The sequence below is a fragment of the Strix uralensis genome, chromosome 22, assembly GCF_047716275.1.
Source record: "Strix uralensis isolate ZFMK-TIS-50842 chromosome 22, bStrUra1, whole genome shotgun sequence".
NCBI lineage: Eukaryota > Metazoa > Chordata > Aves > Strigiformes > Strigidae > Strix > Strix uralensis.
Genome location: NC_133993.1, coordinates 3,843,297 through 3,869,153, shown reverse-complemented (window position 1 = coordinate 3,869,153; position 25,857 = coordinate 3,843,297). Strand labels below are relative to the sequence as shown.

Below are 25,857 nucleotides of genomic sequence, written 5' to 3'. Positions count from 1 at the left end.
TACCAGTATTTGATTCGGTATATGGTCATTCCAAACCCCAGAGAGCTGTAAGGTGTTTTGTAATTTCCCTAGCTGGCCTTGTTGGGACAATCACAATCTAGTCCAATGGAAAGGTACACAGTTTATCATTCTCACAGAGGTATCCCATATTCCCATGAGAGTGTGAGACCAATTTATAGCATACATGCAGCTGAGCAAAAGGACTGGAGGGAACAGAATGCATTTCCTTTGTAACTATATTTAGAGAGAAAATAATAGGTGGCCACTAATATTCATGAAAGCCTTTGGGTTTAAATGGCAGGGGGAAAGAAGAGAAGCTATTGATTCACGGAAAAAAGACTCTACATCTCCAATAGAGTTATACAGCAGGTATGTTTACTCCAGCGCTGGGGTGCAAGGGGATTTCTCCACAAAGCTTGCACACCCACCGCACATTTTACCAAAAACTTATCGAGTGTGGATATACATATTCATTGGATCACATAGCACAAACATCCATATGCATGAGTGAGGCTGGGTTGGTTCTAGAGGCTGGTGTCAGCAGTTTATGTTCTCTCTGCGCCTGCCCATTGCCTCCTGGGGGGCGTCTTCGGGGGCCTTTGGGAGGAAGGCTCACAGTCCTCCTCACCTTGTACTTTTCCCCGGAGCATGCGCAGATTCTCTTGGCCAATTTCTTGAATAATAAGAGTGTTTTCAGCCAGTTTACTGTTTCTATCTTATCTAAAAGTACCAGTGGAACTTCCAGCATCCATATATGGCTATCTTTATTCATTACCAAGACTAGACTAGTTAGAGCACATCTGTTTCCCAAGGACAAAAACATAATATTTTGCTGAACACTGCAGTTCTTGGTAGATTTTCACAGTAAACTGCTTTGTTTTGATGAGCACAGTAGTCCCTGGTAAAACGCCACAGAACCGTCTGGGCAAACAGGATTATTAGCAATATTCAAAAATACTATAACTAATACTATAAATTGCTATAAGTAAGTAAATAAGTTGCTAAGCAGTTTGTTATAAATAAATAAGTAAATAAGCCTCAAAACAAGTAATCATTTCTCTGTATCACTATAAATGTATTTAACGTTATGGATGCTGGTGTCAATGGGTGGGATTAGTGGGTGAAACGCACCTCCCTTATATCAGGGAGAGATTCCCATCCCATCGGTTGAGGTGCCTGCTGTGTAGGTATCTGCAAGCAAGCTGGGTTTCTGGGTTTCCACTGTCGGCAGAGGAGATCTAACTGATACCTCGGTGAAGTCCAGAGGACTGTTTGTCTCACCTTGTGGTCAGCAATGACTCACTTGTCAAGATGTCCCTGAGTCCATGGAACCTCACACAACCAGCTGTTGCGTTAAGAGCTCCATGAGAAGCCATCTGCATGGGAGGCAACACAAGTCCTATTAGCTGGTGTCCTTTCACAGGTGACAGAGATCTATGCAGCAGTCCAGGGTAAAAGTGTCTCACCCTGAAGCAGACAACAACTTTTGGCCTGAGCAATCAGGCCCTACACGTGCCAGGTTCTCGTTGCTGAGCAGAGAGGGTCTCAGGAGACCATCAGGGCTGTAGGCATCTGCACTACAGAGTTTAACTTCAGACAGGTGGAGTCTGAGCTTGACAGCAGAGCTTGGTTTTGTGCCGTAGTGAAACAATGCTCTTTAGTCTTCTGGTTACAGAAGGATTCGCTTTACCAGCAGAGGAACAGTGGAAATATTAATTATAGGTGAAGCTGGAAAAACTGAAGTGGCATGTGATAATCAGAATTATGGTGAATGATCCCATTGGTGACCTTCAATAATGTGTTGACCTTGGCTGGCTGCCAGGTGCCCACCAAGCTGCTCTATCACTCCCCTCCCTCAGCAGGATGGGGGGAGAAAATAAGGACAGGGAGATGACTCACCACATACCGTCATGGGACAAAGAGACTCTTCTTGGGAAAATTAATTTAATTTATTGCCAATTAATAACAGACTAGGATACTGAGAAATAAAAAACAAAGCCAAAATCACCTTCCCACCACCTCTCTTCTTTCTAGGCTCAACTTCACTCCCGACTCCAAGATGTTTGTGGTGCTGTTCTATATGAAGTGCTTAGTTCTTCCTGGAAACAGGGAATGAGCATTAGTTGCTCTTCCTTTCCTTTGCCTTCCCCACACCTTCAATAAAAAAATGAGTCTCTTCAAGAAGTGAAGTGATTTCTTTAACACTTTCATCCAGTGGATCTCTTTTCTGCTGGAAGGAATGGAAATCATAACAAGGAAAAAAAGTCAAATCAACACACCTATTCACTATCCATTTGTGTATGCTTAGTCTGAAAAGGTGACTGTAAAAGAATGTTTCTGAAGTGAGAGGGGCAGCTGAGCTCCTGCAGTGAAAGTGATGACTTCCAACCTGAGTACCTGCAGAAGATGTAGGAAGTGGGATGGGTTTTGGCTCTCTGTTTTAGAAGAAATGCCTGGTATAATTTTCGTACTCCTAGAGGAAGAAACGGAAATGGAAATTCTAAATATTTTGCTTCCGAAGCAAAGGACAAGGACAAAATACTCTCAAGTATGAAATATCTCTTTGTTTCTGGTGTTTCCAGTGAGCTAGTAAAACTTACACACCTACCAAAAATGGAGATAACATTTTTAAACTACATATTCATGGACAAGTAAAGATTTACTTCTTCATCAGCTCAGCCACCGTTCCAATTAGCACCTCTTTCACATCTTTATTCCTCAGGCTGTAAATCAGGGGGTTTAACATAGGAGTTATGGCTGTGTATACGAGAGGCAGAAATTTCTTAACGTCTTGTGAATAACTGGCTTTAGGCTGTAAGTAAATTAAAGTCCCACTTCCACAGTACATTGTTACAACAATGAGATGTGAGGAACAGGTGGAGAAGGTCTTGTGTCTGCCCTCAGTAGAGGAAATCTTCAGGATGCTGGAGATGATGCAGGCATAGGATACCAGGATGAGACAAAATGGTGCAAAGATGACCAGCACTGTGGCTGTAATGATCTGCTTTTCATAGAAAGATGTGTCAGTGCAGGAGAGCATAATGAGGGGGGGGAATATCACAGAAGAAGTAGTTAATCTTCTTGGGCCCACAAAATGTCAGTGTGAACACCCAAGATGTGTGCACCACAGACACAACATTACCACTGCAGAACGACAGCAGGACCAAGGAATGACAAACTCTGCTGTTCATGATGACTGAATATCTAAGGGGGTTGCATATGGCCACGTAACGGTCATAAGCCATGGCTGCCAAAAGGTACCATTCTGTGGCTCCTGAGAAAATCACACAGTAGAGCTGTGTGGCACAGCCCGTGTAGGAAATGCTCCTGTCCTCTGACAGGAAGTTTACCAGCATCTTGGGGACAACGGTTGATGCTGTGGAAATATCCAGGAAGGACAAGACCCGGAGGAAGAAGTACATGGGCGTGCGGAGGGTAGGGTGCACTGTGACCATGAAGATGAGAAGATTCCCAATGATGGTGAAGGTGTACATTAAGCAGAATGTGAAGAACAGCAAGTGCTGCAGTTCTGGGTGGTTGGACAATCCAGAGAGGACAAATGCCGTCAGCAGGGTGTGGTTTCCTGGTTCTGGTCCCTCTGTTGGCTTCATCTGGGAGGAATCAAATGGACAGACTGTCAGCGGGGTAGTCGCTGTACCAGATCATGGTGCTTCAGCCAGTTACAGAAGTGAGGAGTCTCTTGGGAATCCCCGGAGAGCCACTGGATCAAAGGGTGCAACTCTAGAGCTGGCTTAGCTGAACAGAGTAAGACAGCAATGGCTGTGTGTGCTGAAAGCACATGATGTTAGTGCTCTCTAAGTTTCATAGTCTGGGATAGTGACCAAGGAGGCAGCAATGAAGAGTCGGTATTAAAGGCTTGGCTCCATCATGGGTGTAGGGTTAATTGCTGGAAACACATGCTCCCCCAAAATGTCAGGTCTGTTGTCCCAGCTGATTCCATAGGCACCTTCTGCACTGATGGAAAGCCCAGCTGACAACCAAAAAACCAACAGTCCAAGGAAAGCAAAAGCATTTTGCTGCCCTGGGGGTGCAGTGGGCACTGCTCCACTTAGGAGCACCTGCTTGCACTCTGCTGGGACCTAGTTTTTTCTACTGAGTGGGGTAGACCTGCAGGGCAGGCAGCCTTCCTCCAAGACATGTGACGTAGCTTAGAGGAGCCCAACCTTAGATGAAAGCCAGGGAAGCTCAGTCTGTGGGAGGCTTTGGCTCATATTCACAGCCTTCCCCAGCTGTCAGTGAGACAGAAAGACTTCTGAGCTCAGCTCCAGGGAAAGCACCCCCAAATGGAGCAAGTAGAAGCCGTGAGGGAAGACCTAAACCAACTCCTGTCGCTGGAGGAAAGCCCAGTTGACAACAAAAAACACCCATAGTTCAGAAAAAAGCAAAACCAAAAAAAGCAAAACCAAATACCCTTTGTCTAGAGACAGGCAAAGGAAGAAGGAATAATTAGGGGGAAAGATGCCCACAGAGAACACTAAGGACGTGCAAAGGCTGAAGCTCAGTACTGTCTATCTGCTTCATTAGTCACACTGCCTCATTACCTGATGAGTGTTGCCGTGTGTGTGATGCTGATAGGATATTCCTGCAGCGCTGTGCCGGCCGTGGTAGCTTTGTCTTTTCTCACTGCCCAGAATGGGAAACTGATGCACAGAAAGAGAGAAGAAATTAGCCGCCCACAGAGGAGAAAGTGGTCATTAATTCTTGTCATCTCTTATCAAAGGGGCAACCAACCACTGGGCTACACCAGTAAATCTCAAGGCACAGAATGCATTTTGGCAGCAGAAATGTATCCATATATGGGGACAGAGGGGGGAAGAAGCTTTCCACTGTACACACATGGACCTGGTCAACACATCACAGCACACAGAGAAGGTCCCATCACGAAAGCAAGAGCAGTGCCTACAGCCCTGTCACGATTCAGTCCCTCCTCGTACTGGCTCCATCTAATTTCTCTTTCTGCTATAACGTAACTCACACAATATGCCTTTTTGTCCGTGGGTTTTTCTAACATGAACGTGAAAGCGAAAGCTGTGGAACTGGGAGCCACAGATGATTTTGACTTACAAGCACAATAAAGAGACTATTAACGTTCCCAGGCATTTAAAGGTCTCATGTATTTAAAAGGAATCTTTCTGGTTTTGACTGTTTCCATTCACACAGAAATGACAGAACACTGTGTTATCTGAAGCTCCAAATTCTGAGAGATCCCTCAATATAACCTGTGCATAACAGAATAGAGAATGACCTTAAAAATTCCCTGCAGTTTGTAATGGCACACACTCATGCGAGTTTTCTTAACCTGCTGGATCCATGTAGCTGAAGAAGAATCTAATTCTGCTCTTTGACCCCTTGTGAAAGTTTTGGACGCTTGCTTTGGTCATTAGCTGTGAATTAAAGTCAATAAAATGCACAGCAGTCATTGTTTTACTGATAGGTTAGCATTTTATTCCCTAATGCAGAAGACCTCTCAGAAACAACTCTCACTTTGTGTAATTCTTGTTCAGTGGCTATGAGGGCCTTGAAGTGTTGGTCTTAGTTCTTCCTTCGATTTGCTTTATGTATTCACAATAAGCATTCTGAAGTAAGTGTCCTACCTTCAGCAGCTCTGCCATCCAGTGCCTCCAAAATGGATCATGCAAATCTCACTAGAAGAATTTCCTCTGTTTTCTTACATTAGGGACAGCGTTGGCCGATCGATGACTCCTACAGTCAGCTTACGTTGCAGATTTTAAATTGCATTTCAAATGCAGATGCCCTCCTGCCACAGCTTGAATAATCTGTGACATTAGCACATGATATATTCCATGGAACGTCAGGCATGTTTTCTCCAAAGCACCATAAATAGAATTTACTTGTCCTTCACACAGATATCGTAAATGACAGTTGCCAAAGACTAGCCTTACAGAGAAGAAGAAGAGGAATTTGCTAAAATTGTTTCAACTTAGTAGACTTGGATGCAACTGAAAAGTTAAAGATCTCAGTGCAATGCTTTGAGCAGCCAGATTTGACTCTGAATCTATTTGCTGTATTATATACCTCAGCCTTCCTCCAACACATGACCACCGTGCATTCTGTTCTCACTGCCTCTTGATCATAGATAAATGGTGTGAGTCAGCACATGTCATGGGCCTAGAAGATGAGAAGAAGGAGGGAAGGGAAGGGAAGGGAAGGGAAGGGAAGGGAAGGGAAGGGAAGGGAAGGGAAGGGAAGGGAAGGGAAGGGAAGGGAAGGGAAGGGAAGGGAAGGGAAGGGAAGGGAAGGGAAGGGAAGGGAAGGGAAGGGAAGGGAAGGGAAGGGAAGGGAAGGGAAGGGAAGGGAAGGGAAGGGAAGGGAAGGGAAGGGAAGGGAAGGGAAGGGAAGGGAAGGGAAGGGAAGGGAAGGGAAGGGAAGGGAAGGGAAGGGAAGGGAAGGGAAGGGAAGGGAAGGGAAGGGAAGGGAAGGGAAGGGAAGGGAAGGGAAGGGAAGGGAAGGGAAGGGAAGGGAAGGGAAGGGAAGGGAAGGGAAGGGAAGGGAAGGGAAGGGAAGGGAAGGGAAGGGAAGGGAAGGGAAGGGAAGGGAAGGGAAGGGAAGGGAAGGGAAGGGGTGAAAGTCAGTTAAGACTGAAGATTTGAATGTGAGTAGGGAGAACTGAATGAAACCTCTGCTACAAGAGACAGCACTGCCCGTAAAGGCATCCAGTCCAATTAGACAAAGGCAGTAGGCTCGATCAGGCTAATGCTGTCCTTTGAATCACACACCCCTTGATGTTTTCAGCTATTTTTCAGACATTCTTAGTTAACAATTGATCATCAGCTGGCTGAGGACGCACAATTCATAGTGTTAGACACGTAAGACATGATATGCCTAAGTCTGAAGGAGTCACTCTGGTCCCACTTCACAGACAATGGAGGGAAAGGTGCCATTCCAAACAGCATTTCATCTGCTATTGTAAGTATATAATTGGCTTGTTACCTCCCATTGCCCATAGAGGGTTGAACAACCAGTTATGACATTTCTAAAATCAGCTGAAATCAATCCCACCCATAGGGGAAATAGGGATTTCAAGAGACTCTACTTAAACCTGGAGTAAGCCATGTCTCTGATGTAGCCCAGCTGTTCTCTTCTTGGCAAAAAAAAAGAAAAAAAAAAAAAAAAAAAAAAAGAAAGAAAAAGAAAAAGATGCACTGAGATCTTTAACTTTTCAGTTGCATCCAAGTCTACTAAGTTGAAACAATTTTAGCAAATTCCTCTTCTTCTTCTCTGTAAGGCTAGTCTTTGGCAACTGTCATTTATGATATCTGTGTGAAGGACAAGTAAATTCTATTTATGGTGCTTTGGAGAAAACATGCCTGACGTTCCATGGAATATATCATGTGCTAATGTCACAGATTATTCAAACTGTGGCAGGAGGGCATCTGCATTTGAAATGCAATTTAAAATCTGCAACGTAAGCTGACTGTAGGAGTCATCGATCGGCCAACGCTGTCCCTAATGTAAGAAAACAGAGGAAATTCTTCTAGTGAGATTTGCATGATCCATTTTGGAGGCACTGGATGGCAGAGCTGCTGAAGGTAGGACACTTACTTCAGAATGCTTATTGTGAATACATAAAGCAAATCGAAGGAAGAACTAAGACCAACACTTCAAGGCCCTCATAGCCACTGAACAAGAATTACACAAAGTGAGAGTTGTTTCTGAGAGGTCTTCTGCATTAGGGAATAAAATGCTAACCTATCAGTAAAACAATGACTGCTGTGCATTTTATTGACTTTAATTCACAGCTAATGACCAAAGCAAGCGTCCAAAACTTTCACAAGGGGTCAAAGAGCAGAATTAGATTCTTCTTCAGCTACATGGATCCAGCAGGTTAAGAAAACTCGCATGAGTGTGTGCCATTACAAACTGCAGGGAATTTTTAAGGTCATTCTCTATTCTGTTATGCACAGGTTATATTGAGGGATCTCTCAGAATTTGGAGCTTCAGATAACACAGTGTTCTGTCATTTCTGTGTGAATGGAAACAGTCAAAACCAGAAAGATTCCTTTTAAATACATGAGACCTTTAAATGCCTGGGAACGTTAATAGTCTCTTTATTGTGCTTGTAAGTCAAAATCATCTGTGGCTCCCAGTTCCACAGCTTTCGCTTTCACGTTCATGTTAGAAAAACCCACGGACAAAAAGGCATATTGTGTGAGTTACGTTATAGCAGAAAGAGAAATTAGACGGAGCCAGTACGAGGAGGGACTGAATCGTGACAGGGCTGTAGGCACTGCTCTTGCTTTCGTGATGGGACCTTCTCTGTGTGCTGTGATGTGTTGACCAGGTCCATGTGTGTACAGTGGAAAGCTTCTTCCCCCCTCTGTCCCCATATATGGATACATTTCTGCTGCCAAAATGCATTCTGTGCCTTGAGATTTACTGGTGTAGCCCAGTGGTTGGTTGCCCCTTTGATAAGAGATGACAAGAATTAATGACCACTTTCTCCTCTGTGGGCGGCTAATTTCTTCTCTCTTTCTGTGCATCAGTTTCCCATTCTGGGCAGTGAGAAAAGACAAAGCTACCACGGCCGGCACAGCGCTGCAGGAATATCCTATCAGCATCACACACACGGCAACACTCATCAGGTAATGAGGCAGTGTGACTAATGAAGCAGATAGACAGTACTGAGCTTCAGCCTTTGCACGTCCTTAGTGTTCTCTGTGGGCATCTTTCCCCCTAATTATTCCTTCTTCCTTTGCCTGTCTCTAGACAAAGGGTATTTGGTTTTGCTTTTTTTGGTTTTGCTTTTTTCTGAACTATGGGTGTTTTTTGTTGTCAACTGGGCTTTCCTCCAGCGACAGGAGTTGGTTTAGGTCTTCCCTCACGGCTTCTACTTGCTCCATTTGGGGGTGCTTTCCCTGGAGCTGAGCTCAGAAGTCTTTCTGTCTCACTGACAGCTGGGGAAGGCTGTGAATATGAGCCAAAGCCTCCCACAGACTGAGCTTCCCTGGCTTTCATCTAAGGTTGGGCTCCTCTAAGCTACGTCACATGTCTTGGAGGAAGGCTGCCTGCCCTGCAGGTCTACCCCACTCAGTAGAAAAAACTAGGTCCCAGCAGAGTGCAAGCAGGTGCTCCTAAGTGGAGCAGTGCCCACTGCACCCCCAGGGCAGCAAAATGCTTTTGCTTTCCTTGGACTGTTGGTTTTTTGGTTGTCAGCTGGGCTTTCCATCAGTGCAGAAGGTGCCTATGGAATCAGCTGGGACAACAGACCTGACATTTTGGGGGAGCATGTGTTTCCAGCAATTAACCCTACACCCATGATGGAGCCAAGCCTTTAATACCGACTCTTCATTGCTGCCTCCTTGGTCACTATCCCAGACTATGAAACTTAGAGAGCACTAACATCATGTGCTTTCAGCACACACAGCCATTGCTGTCTTACTCTGTTCAGCTAAGCCAGCTCTAGAGTTGCACCCTTTGATCCAGTGGCTCTCCGGGGATTCCCAAGAGACTCCTCACTTCTGTAACTGGCTGAAGCACCATGATCTGGTACAGCGACTACCCCGCTGACAGTCTGTCCATTTGATTCCTCCCAGATGAAGCCAACAGAGGGACCAGAACCAGGAAACCACACCCTGCTGACGGCATTTGTCCTCTCTGGATTGTCCAACCACCCAGAACTGCAGCACTTGCTGTTCTTCACATTCTGCTTAATGTACACCTTCACCATCATTGGGAATCTTCTCATCTTCATGGTCACAGTGCACCCTACCCTCCGCACGCCCATGTACTTCTTCCTCCGGGTCTTGTCCTTCCTGGATATTTCCACAGCATCAACCGTTGTCCCCAAGATGCTGGTAAACTTCCTGTCAGAGGACAGGAGCATTTCCTACACGGGCTGTGCCACACAGCTCTACTGTGTGATTTTCTCAGGAGCCACAGAATGGTACCTTTTGGCAGCCATGGCTTATGACCGTTACGTGGCCATATGCAACCCCCTTAGATATTCAATCATCATGAACAGCAGAGTTTGTCATTCCTTGGTCCTGCTGTCGTTCTGCAGTGGTAATGTTGTGTCTGTGGTGCACACATCTTGGGTGTTCACACTGACATTTTGTGGGCCCAAGAAGATTAACTACTTCTTCTGTGATATTCCCCCCCCTCATTATGCTCTCCTGCACTGACACATCTTTCTATGAAAAGCAGATCATTACAGCCACAGTGCTGGTCATCTTTGCACCATTTTGTCTCATCCTGGTATCCTATGCCTGCATCATCTCCAGCATCCTGAAGATTTCCTCTACTGAGGGCAGACACAAGACCTTCTCCACCTGTTCCTCACATCTCATTGTTGTAACAATGTACTGTGGAAGTGGGACTTTAATTTACTTACAGCCTAAAGCCAGTTATTCACAAGACGTTAAGAAATTTCTGCCTCTCGTATACACAGCCATAACTCCTATGTTAAACCCCCTGATTTACAGCCTGAGGAATAAAGATGTGAAAGAGGTGCTAATTGGAACGGTGGCTGAGCTGATGAAGAAGTAAATCTTTACTTGTCCATGAATATGTAGTTTAAAAATGTTATCTCCATTTTTGGTAGGTGTGTAAGTTTTACTAGCTCACTGGAAACACCAGAAACAAAGAGATATTTCATACTTGAGAGTATTTTGTCCTTGTCCTTTGCTTCGGAAGCAAAATATTTAGAATTTCCATTTCCGTTTCTTCCTCTAGGAGTACGAAAATTATACCAGGCATTTCTTCTAAAACAGAGAGCCAAAACCCATCCCACTTCCTACATCTTCTGCAGGTACTCAGGTTGGAAGTCATCACTTTCACTGCAGGAGCTCAGCTGCCCCTCTCACTTCAGAAACATTCTTTTACAGTCACCTTTTCAGACTAAGCATACACAAATGGATAGTGAATAGGTGTGTTGATTTGACTTTTTTTCCTTGTTATGATTTCCATTCCTTCCAGCAGAAAAGAGATCCACTGGATGAAAGTGTTAAAGAAATCACTTCACTTCTTGAAGAGACTCATTTTTTTATTGAAGGTGTGGGGAAGGCAAAGGAAAGGAAGAGCAACTAATGCTCATTCCCTGTTTCCAGGAAGAACTAAGCACTTCATATAGAACAGCACCACAAACATCTTGGAGTCGGGAGTGAAGTTGAGCCTAGAAAGAAGAGAGGTGGTGGGAAGGTGATTTTGGCTTTGTTTTTTATTTCTCAGTATCCTAGTCTGTTATTAATTGGCAATAAATTAAATTAATTTTCCCAAGAAGAGTCTCTTTGTCCCATGACGGTATGTGGTGAGTCATCTCCCTGTCCTTATTTTCTCCCCCCATCCTGCTGAGGGAGGGGAGTGATAGAGCAGCTTGGTGGGCACCTGGCAGCCAGCCAAGGTCAACACATTATTGAAGGTCACCAATGGGATCATTCACCATAATTCTGATTATCACATGCCACTTCAGTTTTTCCAGCTTCACCTATAATTAATATTTCCACTGTTCCTCTGCTGGTAAAGCGAATCCTTCTGTAACCAGAAGACTAAAGAGCATTGTTTCACTACGGCACAAAACCAAGCTCTGCTGTCAAGCTCAGACTCCACCTGTCTGAAGTTAAACTCTGTAGTGCAGATGCCTACAGCCCTGATGGTCTCCTGAGACCCTCTCTGCTCAGCAACGAGAACCTGGCACGTGTAGGGCCTGATTGCTCAGGCCAAAAGTTGTTGTCTGCTTCAGGGTGAGACACTTTTACCCTGGACTGCTGCATAGATCTCTGTCACCTGTGAAAGGACACCAGCTAATAGGACTTGTGTTGCCTCCCATGCAGATGGCTTCTCATGGAGCTCTTAACGCAACAGCTGGTTGTGTGAGGTTCCATGGACTCAGGGACATCTTGACAAGTGAGTCATTGCTGACCACAAGGTGAGACAAACAGTCCTCTGGACTTCACCGAGGTATCAGTTAGATCTCCTCTGCCGACAGTGGAAACCCAGAAACCCAGCTTGCTTGCAGATACCTACACAGCAGGCACCTCAACCGATGGGATGGGAATCTCTCCCTGATATAAGGGAGGTGCGTTTCACCCACTAATCCCACCCATTGACACCAGCATCCATAACGTTAAATACATTTATAGTGATACAGAGAAATGATTACTTGTTTTGAGGCTTATTTACTTATTTATTTATAACAAACTGCTTAGCAACTTATTTACTTACTTATAGCAATTTATAGTATTAGTTATAGTATTTTTGAATATTGCTAATAATCCTGTTTGCCCAGACGGTTCTGTGGCGTTTTACCAGGGACTACTGTGCTCATCAAAACAAAGCAGTTTACTGTGAAAATCTACCAAGAACTGCAGTGTTCAGCAAAATATTATGTTTTTGTCCTTGGGAAACAGATGTGCTCTAACTAGTCTAGTCTTGGTAATGAATAAAGATAGCCATATATGGATGCTGGAAGTTCCACTGGTACTTTTAGATAAGATAGAAACAGTAAACTGGCTGAAAACACTCTTATTATTCAAGAAATTGGCCAAGAGAATCTGCGCATGCTCCGGGGAAAAGTACAAGGTGAGGAGGACTGTGAGCCTTCCTCCCAAAGGCCCCCGAAGACGCCCCCCAGGAGGCAATGGGCAGGCGCAGAGAGAACATAAACTGCTGACACCAGCCTCTAGAACCAACCCAGCCTCACTCATGCATATGGATGTTTGTGCTATGTGATCCAATGAATATGTATATCCACACTCGATAAGTTTTTGGTAAAATGTGCGGTGGGTGTGCAAGCTTTGTGGAGAAATCCCCTTGCACCCCAGCGCTGGAGTAAACATACCTGCTGTATAACTCTATTGGAGATGTAGAGTCTTTTTTCCGTGAATCAATAGCTTCTCTTCTTTCCCCCTGCCATTTAAACCCAAAGGCTTTCATGAATATTAGTGGCCACCTATTATTTTCTCTCTAAATATAGTTACAAAGGAAATGCATTCTGTACCCTCCAGTCCTTTTGCTCAGCTGTATCTATGTTATAAATTGGTTTCACACTTTCATGGGAATACAAAAAAATTGAGGTTTTATCTTTCCTGTCTTTGTGGAAGACATCAGGCAGAGTTTTCAGGGCACCAGAGGCAGGCGTATGGACAGGCTTTTGTCCAGATCTTGCAGTCCCTGTTGCGGGCCAGCCTACATGCACTACATATCCTACATAGCTCACTGCCAAGGTCTTCTCTGAGCCACTAATGATGTTGAGATAATATGGTCCAAAGTCACAATGAGGCACACATAGAGGTCATGATAGTTGTAAATTCCATCTCTTACCTGACAGAAAATTAAATAGAGGAAGGAACATGGATGTGCAAGCACATGAATTTTGTTACTTGGTCCTTTGCCAGCAGTTCCTGACATTCCAGAATTTCTACTAGAAACAAAAAATCGTATCTTTAGTCTTGTACCAAATTAGCAACTCTCCGTTTCATCAAATAGGAGCTATCTCCCCAGGAATTTCTCCCCTAGAAATCAGAATTTTTTCCAAGTACAGTTTAAAGAAACTGACAGCAAGGGTGGCTGACTAAAGATAGAAGTCTCTGAGAGCACTAGAGAGAGAGAAAGAAGTGCGGTGGGGAATAAAGAGAGAGAGAGAGAGAGAGTGCTTCACTTTCTCATATGAATAAAGTGAGGAGAATTATAACTGTCCTTATGTTTGGTGGTGAGTGAAGTCCAAATCCCTGGTGTTGGGTTTGGACCTGCTGACTTTTATTCCTTTCTTTTTTTCTTTGACTTTTCTCGTTTTGTTCTGCTCAGACCCCAGACTTATGTGAGAAACTTGTGCTGATTCTTACAGCTTCACTAAGGGCAAGTCATGCTTGACTAATCTAGTGGCCTTCTACGATGGAGTGACTGCATCAGTGGAAAAGGGAAGTGCTAGTGATGTCACCTACCCGGATCTCTGTAAGACCTTTGGTACGGTCCCCAACAACATACTTGCCACTAAGTTGGAGATGTATGGATTTAACTGTCAGGTGGATAAGGTATTGGCTTGATGGCTGTGTCCAGAGTTACAGTCAATGGCTCAATGTCCAAGTGGAAACCAGTAGCAAGGGCTGTCCCTCAAGGGTCCGTACGGGGACCAATACTATTTAATATCTTCATTAATGACACAGAGAGTAGGGTTGAGTGCATCTTCATCAAGTTTGCAGATGACACCAAGCTGAGTGGTTCAGCTGATTTGCTAGAGGAAAGGGATGCCATCCAGAGGGACCTTGACAGGCTTGAGGAGTGCGTTTGTGTGAAGCTCATCAAGTTCAACAAGGCCAAGTGCAAGGTCCTGCACCTGGGTTGGGGCAATGACCAGAATCATCACAAACTGGGGATGAATGGATTCAGAAAAGCCATGTGGAGAAGGATTTAGGGATACTGATGGATGACAAATTGGACATGAGCTGGTAATGTGCACTCACAGCCCAGAAAGCCAAGCATATCCTGGGCTGCTTCAAAAGAAATGTGGCCAGCAGGTCAAGGGAGGTGTTTCTCCCCTTCAACTCTGCTCTCATGAGACCCCACCTGGACTACTGCATCTAGCTTTGAGGTCTCCAGTAAAAGACAGACATGGACCTGTTCGAGTGGGTCCCGAGGAAGGCTACAATAATTATCTGAGGGGTGAAACACCTCTCCTGTGAAGAAAGGCTGAGAGAGTTGGGGTTGTTCAACCTAGAGAAGAGAAGGCTCTCTTGAAATGCTGGAAGTGACAAGCTTCTACCCTTCCTTCTCTTGGAAGTTTTCATGTGCCTCTTTTCTGAAGGTTGTGGTGTCCCTCCTTTTCAGACATGAAGGGGCTCTGGTTTTTGGCTCTGCCGCACAGTGACTTAAATTCCATGACCTTTGTAATGCTAAGGAACTGTCGTTTGCAGTTCTGTAGTTTGCCTTTCCCTTGCAGGTCCGTAACCTTTCAACTTGTTACTGCATCAATACTCCTCGAAAGGCTCCGTTTGAGCATCCTTTTACTTATTCTACCATGTTCTTAATCTTGTCGTGTTATCTTCGTGGTCTTGGACACACAAGCCCAGAAGGTGTTTTTATGATGGTTTGTCAGAGGAAGCAAAAAACATCAACATAAGAATCCCTCCTTCTTTCCTCACATTATTTTGTAACTTCTACTTTATATTGGCAAAACCAAAATTTACTGCATGGCAAAGAAGATCAGTCATTTAAATTCACAATAAGCATTGCCCAGTAATATACATGCACAAGAAAAAACCTTTTCACTGGTTTGGGGTTTTTTTTAGAAACAAAAAGTAAAAATTAGTCTGCAACAGAGGGTATCTTTCTACTTCTATTTTTTCCCCTCGAAGTAGAATATGAGCAATAGAGTACTGACTGATTGCTAAGCACAGGCTGGCCACTGACTGGTAATCTGAGTGCCAATAGATAACTGAGTGCAAAATAGCTACCAGCTACTGATCCCTGGAAGTTATGACACTGATGTCCAGTGCTTGCAAAGACAATTGGTTTAAGTGCTTTGAGAAGCGTGTTTAAGAAATGATGTGCCTTTCTTTCTGAAAACTAGTGCTAGGACCCCAGTAGCACTCCTTCCAGCAGCTGAAAGTGGAGAAGGGGGCAAGAGGCAGGAGGTTTAGAGCTCCTGTGCAGCAAGCAGGACGTGAGCCATCAGTAAAAAGTTGTTCATGTGGGACTGTCTCAGCATTCTTTGTGCAGCAGCTATGCGGATGATTGATCACTGGTAATTGTACTTACACCTCTGAGCCCTCTGATACCATCCTATGCCAGTGCTCAGGTTCTCAGCTATATCCTCCTCATTAGGGTTTCTGTGTCTGAGTGTTTATTTATTAAGTTTCTTTAATTTTCTCTTATCTGTCCTTATCTCCCCTTCCCTCTTTTTAATGCTGAATAGCTGCTAACCACATATCCTCACAAACTAGATCAACTTTCTACTCCAGGCATTTTTACAGAAAGCACAGAGAAATAGACTCATCCCCATTGACAGAGATTTAAGAACTGGATTGCTCCTTAGGCTAGCAGGTTACCCCTTAACCCTTTTCCTGCTTCCTCAACCCCTGAAGGAGGAGTTAAACACGGGTGTGTCTTTCATTCCTGGCTAGGAGCTGATGGACAGTGCTGCTCCCTTGTTCTTCTTTGCATTACAAAAATACAGCTTGGGGATGTGAGAGGGAAATGTTTCAAAGACTTGCCTATGAATGCACCATTTTCACATGTGTAAATCCCCTGGACTCCCTAGTTGATTATTTGAAGGGACCACCTTGCCTATCTCCCACCCAAACTGTGAACTCTTCTTCAGTATTTTCTCAGTAACATTTTATTCAGCTCTGTCGCAGAACAGTGTTTCTGCTGTGTAGGATAAAAGCAGCACAACACCTTGCCTTTCCTTGCTTTCTGGACCTGGAATGTTGGGCTCTTTTGTTTGTATCTTGTTGTGCTGTCTACCCACCCTTCTTGCAAGACAACTAGATGCTAATCTGCACCATATCATCACACCTTTCACCTGTGGGTATCTCCTTCCTAATATTTTTTCCCTGCTATTACCACAGCATGCAGCTTTATATAAATCAGGAGTTTTACTTGAAATTCTTTTTTTAAGATGCTTCTACAAGTTCAGGGTGGGGAAAACCAAATGCAAATAGAAGCTCATGTTATATTTGAATAAAACCTGAAAGCATATATATAAATGTGCTATATGTTTATGTATAGCTATTTAGCATTTATAAAGCTAAATAGAAATAGCTACAGCTCCCTGTACAGCTACAGCCCTTCCATATGTTTCATTGGTGATATTGTTGTAAATAGACTGCTCTCCTGCTTCTCAACCCTTTGAGCAGATTGAGACATGATGTTGTTCCCCTGATGAAGTAAAGGACAAATAATATTTCAAATGCTTAGGCTCTTTCTTTGTGGCCAGTTCAGACTCTCTTTAATTTCTCTGCAGAGGCTTTTCCCTGTGGTTTACACGGTTCTCACTCTCCCCGCATTTATTCACTGGGACAACTTTATTGAAGACAAATCCTTAAACGATACATTAGAAAAGAACTGTATATCCTGTATATGCTTGTGACACAGTCCATGGTAACAGGAGATGAGATGGGTGTTTCTAGATTTAGGCCTTATTTACATTTTCCACTTGTGGTAATTTGAACAGAAAGTCATGGCAGGAGCAAGGAACTGGGAAAGGGACATTACCTGAGAGGCTCGGCATTGTGTAAGGGGGGTTCAGGCTACCCATGAGCAGCCCTGGATTCAGCCAGATCCATGCAGTGTGAGAAATGATCTCCAGCAGAAAAAAACACACTTCATACATTCTATTCATTGTGGGAGGCATTGGCCTGTCAGCCTTGCACAGCCTGTGAGAAAGAGCTAGGCTTTGATGAAAAACAGGCCTTGGAAGAAAGATAAGAGGCTGCTGAGCTATGCCAAGGTGGCAGGGAAAAACAACAGACAGCTGCAACACTGAACTGTGGAAAAGTACTGAACTGTGAGAAGTTACTGCCGCAAGAATAGTGCGTGAATAAGAAGGTGATTGGTCTGCACAGCGCATGTTAGAGTGGTCTGATGGTGATAGGAGCAAAGGTTGATATCTGTCTAATTGCTGATTTGTTAAGTATGAAGTAAGAGCTTTACCGACAGCATCCGAGAGCATAAGTATGTACCATTGTAACAATAAACTCTCTTTCTTTATGGATTTCATCAGGAGTCCATGTCTCAGTTGCCACAATTCATTGACAATCTAAACATCAAATATTGTGAAAGTATCTTACCTCTTGAGTTTAGATGCCTAAATGTAAACATCTGATTTCAGACTGAATCCTACCCTACATTAAGCCAGTTGAATTCCTTCAGAAATGGAAAGCTGGAATTTATCAGTGCCTCAAGCGAGCAGAGATGCCATGGCCAGCATCATCTGGGACCTCCATCCTCTGCCCATAGCTCCAGCAGCTCCACATAAGCTCAGGCCTGGATGCTCTTCCCCTACCTCCCCTCCCACCTGTGTAAGCAGCCCTGTGCCCCATCACCTGCTCTTCCTGACATGTTTCTAGGCTTCCTGGTTTGACCTTGGTTCTGACTTGCCACCTTGTGTTTATCAGATGATCAACGGCCCTCAAAGGCTCTGTTCTGCTCACCTTTTTGTGTGTGCTGCAGGATTGCACCCTGTTGGTGGGGTCACTGCCTCTGCCTGTGTTTTGGACACCCTTGTCTCCCGATTAGTCCTCTCTCGTGGAGAAGCATCATTCCTGCTGCTCTCGGTAGTGCTATGACAAGGAAGATGAAAATGAAACGTGTAAACACTGAATAACCCCTTGTTGCAGGTGAAGTAATTTTTGTTTCCTGAGGGAGGAATGGCTGGGGGGTGTGAGCGCTCATTAACAAGTACAGACAAAATGAGAATTTCAAGAAAACTCAAGTGACCGTGAATTCAACTTGAAAATAGTACACAGTTTGGGGGAAAAAAGGTAAGAGGGTGGGTAATGATGAAAGATATTTTACTCATTGTTATAAATTGTACTCTGATGCTCTCAGAATGAGATGTTTTATTTAAAATAACTATTTTCAGCACCTTTACAGTGAAACAGGCTTTAAAAAAACATAGGGAAGTTCAAATGGATTTTCAGAAAGAAAAAAAAAGGTCACTTAAGCTGTGGCTGAGATCTAAGCTTAAGCATCTATATATGTACTTAGATGTGAACTTTAACTTCTGTAATAGGCGGGTGCTCCTATATAAGACTTTGATTTTCAACTGGGAAATGCTGAGGCGTCTGATGTCTCCCCACGGGGGAAGATCTGGCAGAGGGTACATGGTAAACCTGTTTCTCTTCAGTAGCCTCACTAGGAGACCAGGCAGGATTGATTCACTTGTCCAGACACCGACTGAGCACCACTTGATTTGTTCTAGTATATCCTGTCTGGCCCACTGACATCATCCAGAAAGGAAACTTCCGTATTTTGGACACCCTCAGGCACTGAATTGCCCTCGAGACTCCATCACCTGTATTGGGCAGGTAGGGTGCATAAGGCATCCCAAATGACATGGCACCTCGGTGTGGGCAACTGAACTAAGGTGTATACCCCTGACTCTAGTGGGAGGATAGATAGATAGATAGATAGATAGATAGATACATACATACATACATACATAGATACATAGATAGATAGATAGATAGATACATACATACATACATACATAGACAGATACATACATACATACATACATACATACATGTGGGCTGAGATGACTTACAGCATTCTGTCTGATGTCCCGCTGCCATTCTGAAAATGCACAAGTCTCCAGCAGGTTCTGTGCTACATCTGCATGACTGCAAAGTTGTCTCTGGTATCTAAGGACATCTAAAAGGATGTTTGATGTCTGTGTTTTGGCCTCTTGATCCCATTTTGCATTTACCTGCAGACACCTATATTTAGATGGCTAAATGCTAGTACCTTGATCTTTGAGTCCCAATAACACGGGTTTGGGGCGTATTTAGAATGGGTCCAAAATGCTTCATAAGTGACTGCAGTTACAAGCATACATGCTTTAATCTAGTTGAGTTTTTAATTTGATTTTGCTGGGTTTTCTCAAATAAAACCAAAAATCTTTGCACTGATTTTTTCAAGTTCTCTTTTGCTGCCCATCTGAAAGGTGTTATGTTTAGTGCGTTTCACTTCTTGTTGCATTTAGTTGTTGGGAGCCGAATTCATGCTAACTGGAGGTTGAGAAGTTAGCTGGTGAAGGTAGTCATCTAGACTCCCTCTGTAGTCAGAGAAGTGAGATCAGCACCCTAAGAAATCCATTTTCCTTTCAAAAAGGTACCTAAAACTAGGGAATAGATCATCTTTTGGGTATGCTGTTTTCTCTCCATTAACTACAGAGAAAGACAAATGCATCTGCTTCGGAATTAGGAAAAGTGAGGCAGTATCCATCCTGTCACTGGAAGATGGACTAGGATGATGACATTTCTCTGCTTCATGCAGCGTCTTGTGAAGTGTCTAGTGATGTACACCCTTAGGCCCATAAAAATGGCTAAAGAAGCCTTTGGAGGTTAATTGTTCCTTTCTTCAGACTCGCCTTGATTTTTTTGCACCATTGCTGTTGCTTTGGTATTGCCAAGCAGCAGAGTCAAAGCATTACCTACTCGCAGCATCACTAGAAATGCTCGTTAACAGATGCCAAGTGGGAGTCTATGTGCTTGTGTATGGCATAAATGACGAAACAAGGGAGACCATAAAGTCAAACACAGCAAAGGGATCGTTAGCCCCAGAGCATCCAGTCAGAGCATGCAGGGAGTTTTACTAAGAACTGGAGGGTACGTAAAGCATTTGGGAAGAGAAGACAGGTCAGAAGAGACTGCATTTCTGACTGTGACACTAAACGGGGAGGAGAAAGGAAACGGTGAAGCTTACCCTGAAATTGTCATAAGGCAAGCATGCCTTTCACTTCCTGGTTGACTTGTTTCATTGCCTGCAGCCACTAGGAATGGGATTCACCTTTCTTTCCTTTACATAGTCTTAGACTTCAGAGAAGTATATGTAGAGAACAGAAGGGCAGCAACTGTGATGGCATTTTTCAACTGAAAAAAACATTTGATGGGAAACCAGGGAAGAACATGCTAACAAGTCTGTCTTAACAAAGAAGAGCATTCCTGAGACACACAGGTAAGTATGATACATTGGGAGAAATCAATATGGATTTTCTACAGCCTTGAGTTTCTTGACGTTATTAACAAACAGGTAGACAAAGCAAACCTGCTTATTACATTTTATTTGGATTTCCCCAGAGTTTTTCACAGAAATGAAGCCACCCTGTAACAAAAGGAAAAAGCCTTAATTTCATTTAAGAAAAAAACCCAACAAACGTGAAACAGCAGTAAATGAATACTCATCACAGGAGAAAGAATTCACCAGACAAATTCACAGACCCTTATGTTCAAATTCATTGTATTCAAGATACTCGTAAATATTCCTAAACGATCTGGAAAATGAATGAGTGAACTCAGCTGTGGAGACCTCCAGAAAGGCTGGATTGCTTGAGTCACTAAGTTTGCTAAGATGGCAGGTGGAATTTGATAAAGACAATTTAGAAGTGCTGCATCTGAAAAGTAACAATCCTAGGCAGGTGACCTGCTCTCCATAGTCTAAGAATGGGATTAAAAACATCTCCAGCGATGATGATAAGAACTTAGACAAGTACCTCACACAACAGTACATATTTTAAAAACAATCTGCACTGAATCCTACCCTTAGTTTTTAACATGCAAAATCATACAAAAGCTTGGTGCAATGAATCCTACCCTCCATCTAAGTGGTCTGTCAAACACTGAAGGAAGCTTCCATGTGTAAACCAGAATGGGGGTCTCTAGAATTTTAGAAGTTAAAGTATTGTGAATACCTTGGGTTAAGACTCATCTCATTCCATTTAGCCATCTAAAAGATAGGTGTAAAAGTCTGAGCAAGCTGTCAACAGTTCCCTCAGTGAGACATGGACCTCCAGAAGACAATCCTGAAGAAGCTGAAGTGCTGAAACAGAGGAACCTAGGGTCACTTGGGGTGATCAGAAATTATTTACCTGCAATCCAGGTGCTTTGCTTAAGACTGACTTCCTCAAGACTGACTTCTATAGCACACCTGTGTCACATCTGTCAGCCACATGTACATGTCTTGGGTACTCAAAAACATCCAGTGACTGATACAAGGAAATGATCACCTGCTTTGCAACTTATTTACTTATAGCAACTTATTGCAACTTATAATGATTTTTGAATATTGCTTAATAATCCTGCTTGCCCTGACTGTTCTGTGGAAGCTTACCAAGGACTACTGTGTTCAGCAAAAATAAGAGATATGTCCTTGGAAAGCAGATGGGTTCTAACAAGTTGAGTCTTTGTAGAGTATAGATAGCCATATATGGACAGTAGAAACTAGTATGCTAGTGCTTTTAGATAAGACAGAAAAAGCAAACTGGCTGGAACCACTCTTGTTGTTCAACAAATTGGCTAAGAGAAACTGCACATGCTCCGAGGAAAAGTACAAGGTGAGGAGGACTGTGAGCCTTCCTCCAACAGACCCCCGAAGACGCCCCCCAGGAGGCAATGGGCAGGCGCAGAGAGAACATAAACTGCTGACACCAGCCTCTGGAACCAACGCAGCCTCACTCATGCATATGGATGTTTGTGTTATGTGATCCAATGAATATGTATATCCACACTCGATAAGTTTTTGGTAAAATGTGCGGTGGGTGTGCAAGCTTTGTGGAGAAATCCCCTTGCACCCCAGTGCCGGAGTAAACATACCAACATACCTGCTGTATAACTCTTTGAGCTGTAGAGTCTGTTTCCACGAATCAGTGACCATACACTAATAATATCATGCTTAGTTATCTGGCTGTGCTGGTTTTAGCTGGAATAGACTTAAATGTCTTCGTAGTACCTCATATGGGGCTATGTTTTGGATTTGTGCTGAAAACAGTGTTGATAACACGGGGATGTTTTCGTTCTTGCTGAGCAGGGCTTACACAGCATCGAGGCCTTTTCTGCTTCTCACACCACCCTGCCAGCAAGCAGGCTGGGGGTGCACAGGGAGCTGTGAGGGGACACATCTGGGACAGCTGACCCCAAATGACCAAAGGGATATTCCATAACCATACAACGTCATGCTCAGCAATAAAATCAGGGAGAAGAAGAAGGAAAGGGAGGACATTCAGAGGGATGGTGTTTGTCTCCCCAAGTAACTGTTATGTGTGATTGAGCCCTGCTTTCCTGGAGATGGCTGAACACCTGCCTGCTCATGGGAAGTAGTGAATGAATTCCGTATTTTGCTTTCCTTGCATGTATGGCTTTTGCTTTAGCTATTAAACTATCTTTATCTCAACCCATGAGTTTTCTCACTGTCACCCTTTCGAATCTTTTCCCATCCCACTGGCTGGAAGTGAGCAAGCAGTCATGTGGTATCTAGTTGCCAGCTGGGGTTAAACCATGACAGTGACTGATTTAATCCAGATCATCTGAAGATACTCAGCTGCCCACCCATCTAGCACAGAGGGAGAATTATCTTGCCTGCTTCTGCCCATTGATTATGCAGGCAGGCTAAGGCCAACCTCTCTGACTCAGAAGTCTAAATCACAGATGGTTTTTGTGCTTAGAAGGACTGTAATTCCAAATTTATGCTCAGATTTTAGTGTTTTCTATTCAGAAGTGAGTTGTCTGATTCCTCTGGACCTTAGCTAGTAATCTAAAATCTAAGTTTGCTGGACAAGTTGAATAAAGAAGACTAACCATAGACCTCTGCAACTAATCATCTACCTTTGAGCTAGTTATTACTTGTTCTCTTACAGTTAGGAGAGACTGAGCCAATAGAGTCACTGGACTTTTATGGCAAGAGACATGTAAACTAAGTCAGACTAATCACTGCTGACAGTCTATTTCCAACATAAAAGGAAATTTTGAATATTTATTCTCATGTAAATATCTACATTGCCAATGTCTTAAGTTAGATAAAATTAATCCTGGAGGCAGTGACAGTTTCACTGGGAGTATGGAAAAGGCTTCAAGAAGACGGACTGACTTTCTGACTGCTAAGTGCCCTAATTTTATGGTTCCCAGTCACTAGTGTATGTCCAGATACCAAAAGCATGACATCCAAGTAGATCAAGCTTCTATTTTAAAAAGCTCTTGAAGTTTTTCAGTTAGTTTCTGACTTCAGCTGAAAATAACAATCATTGTAAATTATGTGATTTTTTTTTTTCTTAAACACAGGTACTCTCTCTGAGGACCTCTGAACAGAAAAGGCATTTTGTTTAAGTAGACAGTTAGCAGGACTTAACTCTGCCCACTGAACATCTTTAAAAATAGCTTTATATACCAGAAAATAAGGTAAAAGCTGAACATTAAATGCCCTTATCTTTCCAAGCTGATAGCAGGAGAAATGACTTTACCTTTGCTACTAGCTACTTGGCCATCTAACATGGCTGCTTGATGCTCAGAAAGTTATGATAAGCTGGAGTAAATCAATATTTGACTCTTACAGGAAAATGATACCTCAAGAGATGGAACTGAAAAGCACAAGAAAATGATATATTTTCATTGCACATAGTGAAATCTTTGGTTGAACTTCAAAATAAATACCTGTGACTGAAGAATTTATGTTCTCTGCACAACCACTGTAAGTTGAATTTTCCAAAGCATCAAAGAAAGTTAGGTCCCCGACGTTCACTGAGAGTCTGTAGTACAAAGCACAGATTTTTCTTATCTAACATAAGGACTGTAACCCAGCTTTCTTTTTTTTTTTTTTTTTTTAATTTTATTTTTTGACATCTGAATAATAGTCTAAAAGTAGGCCAAGTCTTTATGTTCAAAGCATGGAACTCCGTATGATCCTTCTGATGTTAGTCATGTATTTTGTGTGATCTTGGCAACTTCTGGAAGGGGGACGGGTGAATCTTGACTCTGACAGGGAAGGTGGTGGAGATTAGCCTCACAGACATTAAGTTAGCTAGCATAAATACCCTCTTGGGAAACCAGGATTTTTGTAAGGGGGAAGAATTTTGTTCGGAAGATTCCTCTTTCTGTGTTAATTAACATACCTGTACTAAAAGTCAGCAGACTCTTCTCAAAAAATCAAAATATTTTCATGGACTTTACTATAACAGTTACAGTCAGGAGAAAAGCAGAGCAGGGGAATGAAACAGCTGTCATGAAATTCATCATCCTTGGTTTCCAAAGTATTCCAGAAGTACAGTTTATCTTCTTCCTGATGTTTCTAGTGACCTACATTACAACTGTGTTGGGGAACCTCCTGATCATGGTGCTGGTTGTGACTGATCATCACCTTCATAACCCCATGTTCTTTTTCCTGGGGAATCTGTCATTCTTGGAGACCTGTTACGATTCCACCCAGATGCTGGCAAGTTTCCTAACAAGCAAATATGTGATTTCACTTAATGGTTGTTTTCTGCACTAATTTTCTTCACTGGGCTAGCAGGCGCAGAGTGTTGCCTCCTGTCTGTGATGTCTTATGACAGGTACACTGCCATATGCAAACCATTGCATTACAGAACCATAATGAATGGCAGGTGCTGCCTCCAGTTAGCAGGTGGATCCCGGGTAAATGGATTGTTGGCTAGTGCCATAGTCACCTCTCTGATGCCACAGCTAACTTTCTGTGGCCCAAATGAAACTGATCATTTCTTCTGTGGCTTCACACCGGTGGTAAAGCTCTCCTACAGTGATACCCACTGGACTGAGATTGTAACGTTCATCTTGGCCTCCCTTTTAACACTACCCCTGTTTCTCTTGACACTCCTATCTTATGTGTACATCAGCAACACTGTCCTCAGGATCCCATCCTCCATAGGAAGGCATAAGGCTTTTTCAGCCTGTTCTTCCCCCTTACTGTGGTGACACTTTTCTATGGGATCTTGATTGTTGTGTACTTGGTACCAAAACCAAACACCCTGGGAGACCTCCACAAAGTGTTTTCTGTTTGCACACAGTTCTGACTCCACTGGTCAATCCCCTCATCTATGGCTTAAGAAATAACAACATAAAGAAGGCTTTGAGAGCAGCCGTGAGCAAATACAGGGGTTTTGATAAGGTCTAGAAGCAGAAAAAATGATCTCAGAGTGAGAGGAGGGCTATGAATACTTTTAACTTTACCCTTACTGACAATACGGGCCCAGCTTCCAAATACAGAAGCTATAAATGTAATCTCTACTGATCAAAGAAGTACAATGACACTGAACCTATGAAGTATGTGCCTTTTTGAACCAGCAGACCAGATGAGCTCCTGAAGAGCATCTCAACAGCACTGTCAGTGGGCAAATTATTTGATTCCTGTAGTCTGAGAATCCAAAATATGCACTGG

General features: G+C 43.3%; 2 protein-coding genes and 1 pseudogene across 2 annotated transcripts; 2 read left to right on the top strand and 1 right to left on the bottom strand.

Annotated features, from left to right (window-relative positions):
• Positions 1-2,659: 2,659 nt before the first annotated feature.
• On the bottom strand, positions 2,660-3,644 carry LOC141953287 (olfactory receptor 10A7-like). The gene is given in 2 exon segments (XM_074891756.1): positions 2,660-3,052; positions 3,054-3,644. Coding segments are annotated over 2 exon segments (951 nt in total). The 5' UTR covers positions 3,612-3,644.
• Positions 3,645-9,542: 5,898 nt separating this feature from the next.
• Positions 9,543-10,527, top strand: LOC141953288 (olfactory receptor 10A7-like). The gene is given in 2 exon segments (XM_074891757.1): positions 9,543-10,133; positions 10,135-10,527. Coding segments are annotated over 2 exon segments (951 nt in total). The 5' UTR covers positions 9,543-9,575.
• A 14,097-nt stretch (positions 10,528-24,624) lies between these two features.
• Positions 24,625-25,593, top strand: LOC141953255 (olfactory receptor 5AR1-like; annotated as a pseudogene).
• The last annotated feature ends 264 nt before the right edge of the window (positions 25,594-25,857 follow it).